Below are 14,947 nucleotides of genomic sequence, written 5' to 3' on the forward strand. Positions count from 1 at the left end.
TACTTGAACAGAGTATGGAGGGTATAAAGATACACTTGGAGAGATGTGAAAAAGAGATTGAGTACTGTATATTCTTGGCAGCTGTAGAAGAAAGGCCAATGAATAAAATAAACAGGGAGGTAGAGCTATTTGCATTCAACTAAAAAGAATTTTCCAGCCTTTTGCTAACTTGTGAAAAACTGATCTTGGATAATAAAATTGTAGTGATAAGATATTGTAGATGAGATTTCATTGGATAATTAGAGATTCTTCAATTTAAAGAAAGTATCGTTGTCCAGTTTTACAGAAACTTTCTTTTTTTCGAAAACTAGGCTAATTGTCAGAGGTGGACTTACCCGAAACTTTAGAATTCCTCATTTGTAACTGTTTGGGAAAGGTCCAAACAACTCTGTTTTTGTGTTTATGTATTGTTTTACTTAAAGAAGACGCCCCCCCAATTATGAAAGTTCAAGGTCTCATAAAATCCGAATTAACAACTGTTAATAGTGATGATTCTCACAAGGATCTAAAGCTATTCCATTCATATTGAATACACAAATTTGAAAGACTTCTAATTTATGTATAAAAAGCTTTAATATGTAGTATGAGAAAAAATATGTTCATTTGTGACACACTGATGAAAATTGAACCGGTGTAATGAAGAACTCTGAATTGAAAGTACCAATTCAAGTCTAAATGTGGAAAAGTAAAGGAATTAAAATACATATTTATGTTCTTGAAATGATATATTTTTATCATAGATCCAAGCACATAGTAGGCATCCAATAAATATTTGTTTCACTGTGGGGATCTTGCATTTCTATGATTTATTTAAACTTGATTTTGAGGTAGAAACATTACCAATATTTAAATTTACTTATATTTCTATAAGAATTTCAGATAAGTTAACATTTTACTAGGTAGAAAAATATATATTTTTAACCTTTTAATTATTTTTTACTTTTTAAAGGGAAATCTCATCATTACCAGCAAAACAAAAAATGACTAAAATAGGAAGGCAAACAATAGATAAAAGTGGTGTTCTATCTTTCATTGCAAATGAGTCAAAACCAAGTTTTGCATTGTCTTTTCATTAGCCCATTTTTATAGCTGCTCTTTGTGTAATATTTTATAAATGGCATGAATGAAATATTTTTGTTGTGGGCTTTTTCAGAAGAAATGATGATTTATGTAGAATAATGTTCTCATAGTTAGTTAAAACATTAGGTAGAAAAGTAGCCAGTTCTCTCATTTGAGAATACTTAAAATTATTTTCAAAGCCGATAGTTTTATCTTTGGGAACTCCTGTAATCAAGATTTCTTCTCATGCAGCTTTATTTGGGGCTATTGTTATACATCACTTCTGCTCAGTCTCTACTGAAGACGTGGTCATTGCTGTCATGTAGAATGGCAGTGATCCTTGCAAGCTTCAGCAGGGAACCGTACAACGCTGTTGTGACTTCAAAACAGAGTGTGGTCTTTATGACAACATGACCTAAAACAAAGACAGTTTTACGCCCTCATCTTTCACCCACCCACTCACACAGACACACCACACACACACAATACCACACAAATCCTGCCCTAGCTGTTATAATGTCAAGGCTTTAATTTTAGGGTTTTTGGTATATTCTATTCCTGTAGAAGTTTACACTGTTCTTTGTGATGAATTGTTAATAGAAAATGGGAAACACCTCCAATCACATTTATCCATTTTCAATTGTGATGTGTCTCTGCACCATATCCCCAAATGTTTTTTCACTTCCAATTTATACCTGCATTAATTATCTTCCAAGAAAATAGTGCAGATTGGTACAGAGCTAATTCTTAGGAAGCTGAACGGTGAAACAGAGAAACTTCCAAGTTTCTTAATTACACCTAGAGCCTGCAAATCTTTAGGATTTTTGTTTATTTTTGAGTATGGCTTAAGAAGAGAATTTTAAATTACAGAGCGTAAAAAACAAAAAAAAAATTACAGAGCGTAGTTTGAAACTTCAAAGATCAGGTACTTAAACTTTGCAATCTCACAAGATCCAAGGCTTGTTCTGGCAAAATCTCTGTCGTTTTTCTGTATAAAGATTTTTATTATTATTTAGTAGGTTTTAATTTTTTAGTTTGTTGGTTGGTAAAATTTTAGAGTTTATTTTTTATTAGGAATTATTTCATCTTCCAGTTAGGTTCATAAAATAGAAACTGTAAACAATAAATAGGATCTTATATGTTAGAGTAATGCTTGCCTGTGTGATCACCCAGCTTGAGATGTGAGATTTGAGATTTGTGGTATTGGTATTCATCACTAAATGATTCCTAGTTGTAAAGTCCTCTACAGCTCAGTTCAAGTTACCTCTTCTTAGTGACATTTCTCAACAGAATTAGAAAATGTTTTAGTATCTGTTGATGATAATGTACCTGTCCAAATTATAAGTTCACAGTTACATGCTCATACTTTAACAGAATGATGACTTGATATTCATGAAGCAGCTCATTAATTATTTTAATAGAAACATATTTTGGTGAGGAAATACATTTTTACTTTCTCAGATCACTCACAAATTTGCTTTAACCCCACATTGCTAAATTTCAACTAGTTTCTTTTAAACCTAAAATTTAAGTGATTGGTAGAGTGGCATAATTATATGTTTAGAAAATGCTTATGTTACATATGTAAAAATCTTAATCAAAAATCTTGACATAAGTAACATTTTCTGTATATAGTACATTTATTTGGGCATCTCTGTTTTTGGCAATCTGTAATTGAGAAATGCAAGTAGGTTTTTTATTTGCTTAAGTTTATTTGACCCATATAATTTTGAAATTTTCCCTATATTTTAAAAATACCCAAAGAAATATTCCCAACTGATAAAGAAAATTGTGAAAATCATAGAATTATTCTATGGATAGGTGTCCACATCTGAAATAAAGCCATAGCTATGTTCCTGCTTTGAAAATTATTTTGAATTGTGAGTGAAACATTTTACCATGTCTAAAATCTCTCACCGCTACAGATCAAATGTCAATTTCTAGTACTAGTGATTTATAATAAAATTATTATAAAAACTCATTCATAGTAATTTTTTCTCTGATAATCAAATCATTATGTGTCAATTTTAACAAAAATATGAGAGTGTCACTTTATAATGTTGGTTAGGAGGAGGAATATTCTTAAGGGCCAAACTTAAAGTTATGTATTACTATTTCAAGAATACACACTTGGTTCAGAAACGGAACTTTTGACTTCATAAGACATTTGGACATTCCTTTCTTCTCTCATAATTATGACTATACCAAATATGTGCAAAATATAAGATGTTCCTATTAATTCCTTTTGAATTTTACATAATCTCAATTTAAACATATGAGATTTATAATGAAATCAGAATGTTGCAAATGGTAATAGCTCAATGTATATAATCTCTTTTTTGATTACTAAGTAATTACATAAACAATATTCTAAATTCTAAGCCAGTAGTAGTCTTATGTCTAAATATCTTTGTTTCCTACATCTCATTGTTTCTTTCTCTGATTTAGATCGAGGTACTGTGCAGAAGGTGGTTGTTCTTCCTTCTAACAGCTCTGCCAGCAGTGAGCTCATTCTGGAGGAGTTGGAAGTCTTTAAGGTTTGAACATCTATTCTATTAGCCTCAGCACACACATGATAAATGCAATTCTTTAATCTTACAACCACTTGGGGAGGGAAAAAAATTTGAAAAAAGATCAAATAAATGAATGTTATAAATTTTTGAGGGTAGGAAACACCAGGTAAAATGAGAAATAAAGAACAAATATTTTTCTGAAGTAATTTTTTACATTTTAAGTTATCTTAGCATAAAAGAATTAGCTTTTTAGCTATCATCACAACTTGAAGAATTTTGGTCAACATTATTTTTTAAAAATGAGTTCTTGTGGTCAAGGTCTAGAAGATTTGCCATGAAAGGGCTTTTATCATTTGCTTCACAAGCCACCGAGACCCAAATTCTTCCATGTTATTGATTGTTAGATAAACTTTCTCATATTTTTTTAGCCAGGAACTTCAAGAAAAACTGCTCTGTTGTCTCTTATTTTATTGCTTTCAACTCAAATGTCACTCTAGTTAAATAAAACAAATGTTGTCTCTTAAAACTTCATGTTCTGTCTGAAATTGAGATTGCATTGTATTACTTCTTTGTCCTTGAATTTGGGATAAAAAGAAAAATGAAAAAGAAAACACAGCAAAAAACAGGCACGTAGAGGAAAATTCAGTCCAGTAAGATGTAACCTACTGAGGGCAGAGTGCCAATTCTTTATGTGTCTGTGAGCCTGGAGAGCTGTACATTATGTCCTGCAAACCCTTCTCTCCTTAAAGTATAGGTCATTGCAGTTTTCTCTCCTTAAAGTATAGGTCATTGCAGTTTAAGTGGTCCCTCTTACCTGATTTGGAAAGATGGGTAAAGCACAGCCAGAGGATTTCAAAGAAACTTTGGTATGGAATCAATCCTACTGCAAACTTTTATTTCCAACTAAACCAATTAAGAAACAATGGCCACGGACACCAAAAGACCAGAGTCAGCCTATACTGGAGTAAAAATAGCACTTCAAAGCCCCTGGGAGCAGACTATTGCTAGTCCAGTAAGTTGCCTTGCTTTGTTGAGTGGACTCAGAATGTATTAACTTAATATATATTCCCCCAGTCACTAAAAATATTGGATTTATAAGCACATAAGTGATCAAGATGCAATGATATTAGATTTTACTAATACATTTTAAATATGAAGAACTATTTTAAAAATCAAATCAAATACAGAGACTGATGAATTCTGGCAATTTCCCAATATGTTATTAAAGTTACAATTTTTAATGCTAGACTAACTTTGACATAAGGTTCCTTGAGGTTAGTGCATTAAAATTATGCTCATAAAATATTAACTATGTGCATTCAAGTGCCTTTTCTATGCCTTGCTTTATAACGAAATTGATTGTTTCATTGGATTAACCAAAACTGCATTTTACATATAATATATGTATAATATATTTCTTCTCATTCAATTCAATAGGGACAACTTGGATGGCCAAAATAATATAAAGTACCTTATTCAGTAGTTTTCTTGAAAATAGCAAAAAGACCGTATTGCAGCACTGCATTTTTAATTCTGAAATATCTTTTTTTGATAATAAGGAAACATTAATTAAGTGAGTTTGACACAAACATTAATTAAGTGAGTTTTATAATAAGGAAATATTAATTAAGTGAGTTTTACATATGTTCTATGGAAAGGTCTTAGAAATGTGAGTTATTCTGATCATGTGCTAACTACTTATGGTCTGTTATATGAGTTATGGTGGTGTTATATCATAAAGAATAAACTCTCAGTGGAAAAATGGTGTCAGTCAAAATGCATGTTGGGGGACATCAACCCAAGAGAGACTAAAGAAGTTTGAGCTTCCTTCCGGATGCGTGTGCCAGTGATTGATATGGATAAATTGAGAGACACAGTTACCAAATACAGTTACTGTTTTCAGCGTGGTGTTTGTGTCACATTTTCTGAGGTGAGGTGAAAATAATTGGGTGTGTATGATATACTGTGATGGGCACTTGAGGAAATAATACATTTAAACTGAAATAAATTCCTTAGCTAAGTGTTACACTGATATACTGCAGGAAACTCAATGTAAAAACCAGGCACTTTGTTTTTAAAGAGCACAGAACCATAATATATTTTTTAATCCTCTGTTCAGAATATTTTCTGAAAATACGTCCAACTTCCCTAAACTTAATTTGAATTGGAGTTACAACTATTAGTAGTTGCCTAGGTGGATATAAATTGCAAAACTTGTTTTGTATGTGTGTGTATTTCTGAATGAATGTCATGATCTGTTGCAACTGAGTATTTAAAGATATCACCATTTTCTCTTTAAAATGTTTGTAGGAACACACAACTCCAGAAAGTGAAATAATTATGGGCACAGTTGACTTTGAGAGCGTGTTGCCACTTGACTTATTCAAATAAAACTTCACACATCTTTATCAGGTTATCACGAGTCTAATTTTTAATCTTTAAAAGGAACTAATCATGTTTAAGAAGTAAAGTTAAGAATAGAGGAACTTTCAGAAAGGATGACTATTTCAGATAACTCTTAGGTTCTTTCACTAATTCACATTTATCAAAAGAGGACCTTACCTAACAATATTTCTTTGTATTCAACAAAGAGAATAAGTATGGCTCAGGCAAATACTTCTTGGCATAGCAACATTTGGCAGGTGAACAATAGTGTCTTATGCAAAGTGCTGTGTTGAGGAGGGGTACCATTCCACAGCCCCCCACCCCAAGTACCCAGATCCAATCCTGAGTTATGCGTTGTGTTCAATATTCCAAGATACAGTTTTTTCAATTCTCTGAAATTTCTCAAATTTTCATTTTTTTCTAATGACTATATTGATAGATGTGTTATAATTGCCACTTTTTTTTTAGCTTAGGCATATATTTGTGTAACAAATCTGTCCTTATTCCAAACAGAGGAAATGTACTTTATAGACAATTACTGCTAAACTTTGAAACTATATGTGCATTTAGAGAGAAATGATGATTTCTTGAATTTTAACAGAAACGAGAAAAGTTTTTGAATGTAAAATCTGTTTTAAGGATTATTTGAGCAACTAACAATGTTTTTCTAATTTTTTTAGAATCATGCTCCTATAACAACAATGAAAATTTCATCCAAAAAGGTAAAAACAACACCATTTTAATTTTCTTTGTATGTAAAAATTTTACTGTTGTAGAAGAATGTATTTTATAATTTCTGAAAATTTAATTTTACTATTAGCAAAATAATTAATACTGTTCATAGTATACCACACACTTAATTTTGATATGGAATTTAGCTTTAGTGGACGACAAAATAGGCTTATTTTTGTACAGAAGTTCATCAGAGTAGAATATATATATATATATTTATATACATATATATATATGCAGCAAGATATTCCAACATTTGTATATCCTCTATTCTCAAATATTATAGTGTATGAAGCCAACCAAAATAAAAATAATCTTTCTGAAGGAAGAATTTAGCATAATGTTTGGGCTACTGTAGCATCACAAACCTTCTCAGGGACTTGGAATGAGTAATCAATCCTCTTGAGTTCCTGTTGCTGTCACATGTTTGAAATGTGCAGTGCATTCTTTTATGCTTATTTCTAAGGAAGTGCTATTTTATAGGGTTTACATGTCATTTAAAAAATCTGAATGTCTTAAATCTAAGCCATATCAGGGTTCAGGATCTGGGGAATAAATGTTTTACTCTGATTATCAGAAATGGTTGATCTTCTAATTTGTGCCTTCACACGCAAATACACAATGATCATGGAGAGGAAAAGCGCAATTCCAATCTACATGTGCAAAACATGCACCTCTCCAGACCCCAAAGTTGCTATCTCTAAAACAAAAGTTCTAAGGGGCAGAGCAGTATAGTCAAAAATGGGGTAGGCTTCAGAATGGGACTGACATGCATTTGAACCCCAATGTGACCTTAAATTATAAACAAATTATTTTACTTCACTGACCTAAGTTTCTGCCTCTGCAAGGTAATGCTTTCTCACAAATGAGTTAACTTATATAAATTGCCTAAAATAAAGTGGGTCTTCAGTAACTGCTGTTTGTAAGAGCCTAAGACTTATTTTTCTTGGAATATGGAATAAAGGTTTTATGTGTTGGCATAACTGATGATATAACTTTAGTGCTCTTCACCATATTTGGTCTGTTACAGATAAAGAAGTATTCCACAGTTAGTCTTGTACTCTTTTCACTTGACTAAATTTTATGAAGAAAAATAAATAGGGTACAAGGGAGCTAAAGATCTCATCTGTAAAAATGTTTGTATGGTGCATAACAAACATTTTCCCAAGTAACAAGAAGCCATTTGTCATTTTCCCCAATGTCCTAGGGAGCTGATCCCAAGTCAGAATTGTCTTTGAAGTCAGCATGGAATCCCTTTGTTTACAGTAGCTTAATGGAAGGAGAAAGTATCAGAGCAAGATTCAAAATGCACACAAAGCCATTTGTGTGACACAGTAGTACAGTATACAATTATAGGTTTCAGTCCATAATTCAAATGGTGAACTTGTAATACACAACCAATTCCATTAAATTGCAGTGTACAGCACAAACATACACTGGAAAAACTGAGTATTAAATTTGTTTCAACATCTTATATTGTAGATAATTTTAAATGTATAATTAAAGCAATTAGATTCAGGGCAAGGTAATTGTTTGATTTGGGGGAGAATTCATTTACACAACTACGTATTGCATTATTTTTTCAGTGTGAAAGAGCTACAAATTGCCAATGGTATTTTATATATATTTAAATTCCACGAATTTAGTACCTTCCCTAATGCTCAAACTAAAAATTTTACTTTTCATTTTATGCTCCTTTATTCTCTAATTTATCCTTGCATTCCATATAGCAGAAAATAGATTAATAAAAAAGATAATTTCTAGAATGGAATTACCTGTATCCTTTCCTCAAATAAACAAGTTTCCTTGAAATATTTTAAAGGAGTTGATGTATTCACTATATTATGTATTAATGTACTCAATGAACATTTATTTCAAGTATTTCTAGAGAAATGATTATCATCAAAACATGCAGTTGTTTTCTTATAGCTTGAATGTCTCAAATGGGGATCAGTAATTTTCAGCCTATTTTCTGAATAAAATAATTATTTTATATTAGACGTGCTAGGCTGAGATGTGATTCAAATGATTAATTAGAATTGAAAGTGTATAAATGCTAGCTTGTTCACTGGTAGTTTACTAATACTATTGCTTAATATTCATTAAGCGCTTAGGTGCCAGAAACTATTCTAAGCATTTTATGTGGAGTTAGCCCTTATATTTAGTCTTACACAAAATCTATGGAGTAAGTGCTATATTGTCCCAGTCTTACCAAAGAGGAAGCTGAGATTCAGAAAAGTTAACCAGCAAATTTGTGGTAGCTGGGATCTGAATCTCAGAGATGTGCCTCCAGAACCTGATAGACCAATGTTGCCCTCACTGATTTAATTTTAAATCTACATATAGGGCTTCCCTGGTGGCGCAGTGGTTGAGAGTCCGCCTGCCGACGCAGGGGACGCGGGTTCGTGCCCCGGTCCGGGAAGATCCCACATGCCGCGGAGCGGCTGGGCCCGTGAGCCGTGGCCGCTGAGCCTGAGCGTCCGGAGCCTGTGCTCCGCAGCGGGAGAGGCCACAACAGTTAGAGGCCCGCGTACCACAAAAAAAAAAAAAAAAAAAAAAAAAACTACATATAATTTTAAAATTTATATATAATTTCTAAATTTATATACATACAGACACACACACATACACACACATATGTGTGCACATGTGCATGTATTCAAGTTCCAGCTTAGAAATTCTATGTTAACTTGAATTATATATTATCAGTCCTTAGTAAAATAAGGACTGTGAATTAGAAACATCCCTTCAACTCCTGAGAACTGCTTTATGCCCAGCTAAAAGAGTTGGAGAAATATCATAATAAGCTCTTGACACTGTACAAATGAAGGAGGATGAAATCTTTATTTATGATTTAGGCTGCTGAAAATCTTGGGATCATACAGAAAGTTTAAAACATGTCTAAATATAAATACTTACAGTCTTCTAAATAATTTTAAAATTGCTCTCAGTAATAAGTCATCTTCAAAGGCATGTGAATTTTTTTTAAAATTTTTATCTAATATTTACCATCTATTTTTTCTAAACATAAAAGTGCCCTTTATTTTAGACTCTACTTTTTCAAATTTACAAGGTGATGGTTTGCCAGACTTGAAGAATAAGAAGGCTGCCTTGTGCTTTGCCAAGAGACAGCATTCAAAGAAAAAAGGCAAACATCATAATTTAAATCTGTAATACATTAGCTCAAATCTGAGAGAACAATGAATCCCAATGTCTAAAATACATTACCATTCTACATGGTGCTCTGAACTTTTTTTTTTAAACAGGAAAGTGGTAATGTTATAGGCATATTAACGTAGGAAAATTCTATTTATTTTGGCTTTATACCCTTCTGTACTTTGCTTCTTGTTTTTAGTCTATTTCAAAATGAATCCAAGGGTTTGTGGGCATATATTATATTGTGTTCCTGCTGAAAGTCCACTTTTGACTTCCACATCTGAAATAAATCACCATCATTCTTCTAATAGCAACAGTTGTATGTGAGCTCCAATGAAGGACTTTCCCAAGTGTCTCTGCATCGCTGCCACATCTACGGTACAGCCTGTGCTGACTGCTGCCTGGCAAGAGACCCTTACTGCGCCTGGGATGGTCATGCTTGCTCTAGGTTCTACCCAACCGGGAAACGGTGAGTATTAATATTCAGCTGAAAATCAAAACTGACATCATCAGACAATTAAACAATGCTCCACATTATTAGAATCAGTTCTATTGCAGTACTCTGTAACATGATACTAAAAGTAGTAGCTAAGTTTAGCACCATATGTAGTCTTTGAATAAAGAAAATGGCCATTCATAGAAAACAAACTTATGGTTACCAAGGGAGACAGAGGGGTGGGGGTTGGGAGGAGATAAATTAGGAGTTTGGGATTAACATATTAAAAAAAACAGCAACAGCAAAACAGAAAATGGCCCTGCTTTATAACTTGAGATTCTCACAGACATTAGAATGCAGTACTTTGGAAAAGTTCCTCACTCCTTTTAACGTTCCTCTGCAACACAATCCCCACCTCAAATATTTCAAGCAGCATTTAACTTTCACATTACCTAATTTTTATCTTTTTTGTTTTATATGCTTCAGATATCCTTAAATCTAACTTTCCTAGGATTTCCCTGGCCGCTTAATTCCCCTGTAATCAAATGCTTGTCCTACTTCAGGCAACAGGAGCATCGCTCCAGAATGGGTACCATGAACACTTTCAAAACCTTGATGACCATGCTTTACCCCTTAGAATGGTGAGTGCATGATTGCTGGTTAGATTAAGAGTTTAAGGCAGTCTGAGGCATAGTGCCTTTTATCCAAGAGAAGACTTAGGCAGGAAACTCTGAACCAACTTGCACCAAGTTGGAAGGAAACACCAGTAGTGAAATTATAAAACAAAGAATAAGCAGAATTTAGGTTTAACCAAGGTCACAGCTATTTTCAAAGTTTGATATGGGTCATGATGGGTGACAGGAGGAAAACCTATAAAACACAGATCATCAGGAGGGAGCAAATAGGACCAGCCTTGAGCACCAGTGATATTTCTAGTAAAATCACTGGGGTGATGGTGTTTTATAGCTCCTTTAGTCTCTGCTAAAGATATAGGCCTTTAAGGATTTGACAGATTAAAACAACCCTAGCACTTCTGCATATCAAGATTATTCTGATCCTTTTATCTATTACTTCAATAAATTTGAATCATGAGACAATTATTTGCCAGGCAATATTCTAGAGCTAGGCATATAACATGAAAAAAAAATAGCAACAAAAGGACAAAAATCTCTGCCTTGAGGGATAATAAGTTCTAGAGGGGGAATACAGACAATTAACAAATAAAGAAAGAAACCCTCCAGTATATCAAATAATGATAAGGCCTATGACTTTTAAAAGAGCAGGGAAAGGAGATAGGGCATGTGGAAGCAGGGGATTGCATTGTTAAATGGGTGGGCAGGGGAGGCCTTACTGAAGGTATATTTGAACAAAGGCTTGAATGTGATGAATGACACCATGAGGTGATACGACCATTATTTGGGAGAACAGCATTTCAGAGAGAGAGACCAGAAATCCTTAAAGCTTAAGTGTGCCAGGATTGTCCAAAAAACAACACCAAGACTAATGGGGCAATACTGGAATGAGAAAAAAAAAAAAGGGTAGGAAGAAAAGGGATCAGAATGCCAGATGACATAGGACTTAGTAAATTATTGAAGAGCCTTTATTTAGAGATAAATGGAAAACTGCTGAGAGTTTTTGAGCTCAGGAGTGATATTATTTGACTTTTGGTTTAAAAAGATCGTCTGGTTGGATTTGGCTGTGATTGAGGTCTTGGGAATGGGAAGAAGATGTGGGAAAGAAGAAATAGAAGCTGCAAGACAGTTAGGCTACTAACTAATGATCCAAGTGAGATACAATATTGGCTTCCAAAGGGATGATAGAAGTGGAGGTAGCCAAAAGTGGTCTGATTCTGGATAGGGTTCACAGAATCTGCTGACATGTTACATGTAGGGATGTTAGAGAAATAGAGGACTCAAAAATGAGCAAGTTTTCAGAACTGAGCACTGGAAGTATGTACATGTCATTTCCTGAGAAAGAGAAGACTGTGGAAGGAGCAGGTTTGTGGGGAGAAAGATAATGTTAAGTTAACACTGCCTATGAGATATTCAAGTGGAGATGTGTAGGCAGTTAGAAATATGAATCTGGAGTAGGGAAAAGTGGCCTGGATAATTTCAAAGTCTACAGATTCAAGGTAACCCCTATCAAAATTCCAATGACATTTTTCACAGAAATAGAACATGCAATCCTAAAATTTGTATGGAACAACAAAAGACCCTGAATATCCACAGGAATCTTGAGGAAGAAGAAAAAGCTGGTTGAATCATGCTCCCTGACTTCAGACTATACTACAAAGCTAGAGTAATCAGAACAGTATGGCATTGGCATAAAAACAGGCACATAGATCAATAAAAGAGATGAGAGAGCCCGGAAACAAACCCAGGCATATATGCTCAATTAATTTACAACCAAGGAGCCAAAAATATACAATGTGGAATGGACAGGCTCTTCAATAAAGAGTATTGAGAAAACTGGACAGCCACATGCAAAAGAATGGAACTAGACTACTCTCGTACACCACACCCAAATATTTACTCAAAATGAACTGAAGACTTGAACGTAAGACGTGAAACCACAAAACTCCTGAAAGAAAATGTAGGTAGTAAGCTCCTTGATATGTCTTGGTGATTAGTTTTTGGATCTGACTCCGAAAGCAAAAGTAACAAAAGCACGAATAAACAAGTGGGACTATATCAAACTAAATTGCTTCTGCCCAGCAAAGAAATCCATCAACAAAATGAAAAGGCAACCTTCTGAATGGGAGAAAATATTTGCAAAACATATATCCTATAAGGGGTTATTATCCAAAATGTATAAAGAGGAGGCGGAGTCAAGATGGCCGTGTGGGAAGATGCAGAGTTAGTGTCTCCCCACAACTAGGGCACCTGCTGGCCACTGGTGGGGGACTCTGATGCTCAAGGAGATGGGAGGAGCCCCAAAGTGAACCAGCAGGACGTAGGGGGACTGAGGGGGGAGGAGAAGTGGAAGCCAGACAGGATCTGCACCCCTGAGGCCAGGGAGATCAGGAGAGGCAGACGAAAGGAGCCCTCCAGGAGGAGCAGAAGACGAGTGCCCTGCCCACTTGGGCCCGGGGAGCCTGCTGAGCTCTCAGGCTGATCCCTTGCCCTCCAAAGCCCCCTCCAGGGCATGTAGGTCCTTGGGGGCATAGGAGGGAGGCCAGGGAGATCAGGAGAGGCAGGCGGGAGGGGCCCTCCCAGACCAGAGGAGCAGGAGAGGAGAGGATGGCGTTTCCCCGTCCACTCATGCCCAGGAAGCCTGCTGGGATCCCAGGTGAGGTCCCCCGCCCTCTGAGAACAGGGGTGGGGGCACACCTGGGCCCCTTCTCTTCCACTGACCCTAAGCCCCACCCTCCCACAGCCCCCAGAGCCTTTTCCAGCCCTGTGGTTTCTGAGCATTGGCTCCACCCGCCGCTCAAAGCTCACCCTTCCTTAGGCCCTGCCTTCCACAGCCAAGGCCTTCCCCCACCCCTTTTTTTTTCTTTTCCCTCCTCCTCTTTTTTTACTATTGTGGTACTAATGTACCTTCCAGTTGTTGATTCATCTATATTTTTACTTTTATATTCTTCCTAACATATCTGTTAGTTTTCTAGTCTAATTTTATTTTTTACTTTGCTATTATTCTTTTTTTTTTTTTTTTTGCCACCCCAGGCAGCTTGCGGGACCTTGGTTCACAAACCCAGGGTTGGGCCAAAGCTCCTGCAGTGGGAGCTCTGAGTCCGAACAGCTGGACTAACAGAGAACCTCAGACACCAGGGAATATTCATCAGAGTGAGGTCTCACAGAGTTCTTTGTCTCAGCACCAAGACCCAGCTCTACCCAATAGCCTACAAACTCCAGTGTTGGAAGCCTCAGGCCAAACAACCAGTAAGACAGGAACACAATCCCACTCATAAAAAAAAAAAAAAAATGACACGGCAAAAAATATGTCACAAATGAAGGAGCAAGGTAAAAACCTACAAGACCAAATAAATGAAGAGGAAATAGGCAATCTACCTGAAAAAGAATTCAGAGTAATGATAGTAAAGATGATCCAGAATCTCAGAAATAGAATGGAGACAAGGATTGAGAAAATACAGGCAATGTTTAACAAAGATCTAGAAGAACTAAAGAACAAACAAACAGATGAACAACACAATAACTGAATTGAAAAATGCACTAGAAGGAATCAATAATGGAATAACTGAGGCAGAAGAACGAATAAGTGAGCTAAAAGACAAAATGGTGGAAATAACTTCCAAAGAGCAGAATAAAGAAAAAAGAATGAAAAGAATTGAAGACAATCTCAGAGACCTCCAGGAGAACACTAAACACACCAACATTCGAATTATAGGGGTCCCAGAAGAAGAAAAGAAAAAGAAAGGGTCTGAGAAAATATTTGAAGAGATTATAGTTGAAAACTTCCCTAACATGGGAAAGGTAATAGTCACCCAAGTCCAGGAAGCACAGAGACTCCCATACAGGATAAACCCTAGGAAAAACACACCAAGACACATATTAATCAAACTAACAAAAATTAAATTCAAAGAAAAAATATTAAAAGCAGCAAGGAAAAAACAAAAAACATACAAAGGAATCCCCATAAGGTTATCAGCTCATTTTTCAGCAGAAACTCTGCAGGTCAGAAGGGAGTGGCAGAATATACTTAAAGT

At 35.2% G+C, this 14,947-nt stretch overlaps 1 protein-coding gene across 2 annotated transcripts in view; it reads left to right on the plus strand.

Moving 5' to 3' along the window:
• Window positions 1-14,947, plus strand: part of SEMA3C (semaphorin 3C) — a 202,530-nt gene that overhangs the window by 169,347 nt on the left and 18,236 nt on the right. Inside the window, exons 8-11 of one of the 2 annotated variants that reach the window (XM_024115945.3) lie at window positions 3,508-3,596; window positions 6,638-6,679; window positions 10,157-10,314; window positions 10,845-10,922. In XM_024115945.3, the coding sequence (XP_023971713.1) occupies window positions 3,508-3,596; window positions 6,638-6,679; window positions 10,157-10,314; window positions 10,845-10,922 (367 nt within the window). The remainder of the gene's footprint in view (window positions 1-3,507; window positions 3,597-6,637; window positions 6,680-10,156; window positions 10,315-10,844; window positions 10,923-14,947) is intronic. The other variant, XM_024115944.3, reaches the window with a different exon arrangement.

The sequence above is a fragment of the Physeter macrocephalus genome, chromosome 5 (assembly GCF_002837175.3).
Source record: "Physeter macrocephalus isolate SW-GA chromosome 5, ASM283717v5, whole genome shotgun sequence".
Taxonomy (NCBI): domain Eukaryota; kingdom Metazoa; phylum Chordata; class Mammalia; order Artiodactyla; family Physeteridae; genus Physeter; species Physeter macrocephalus.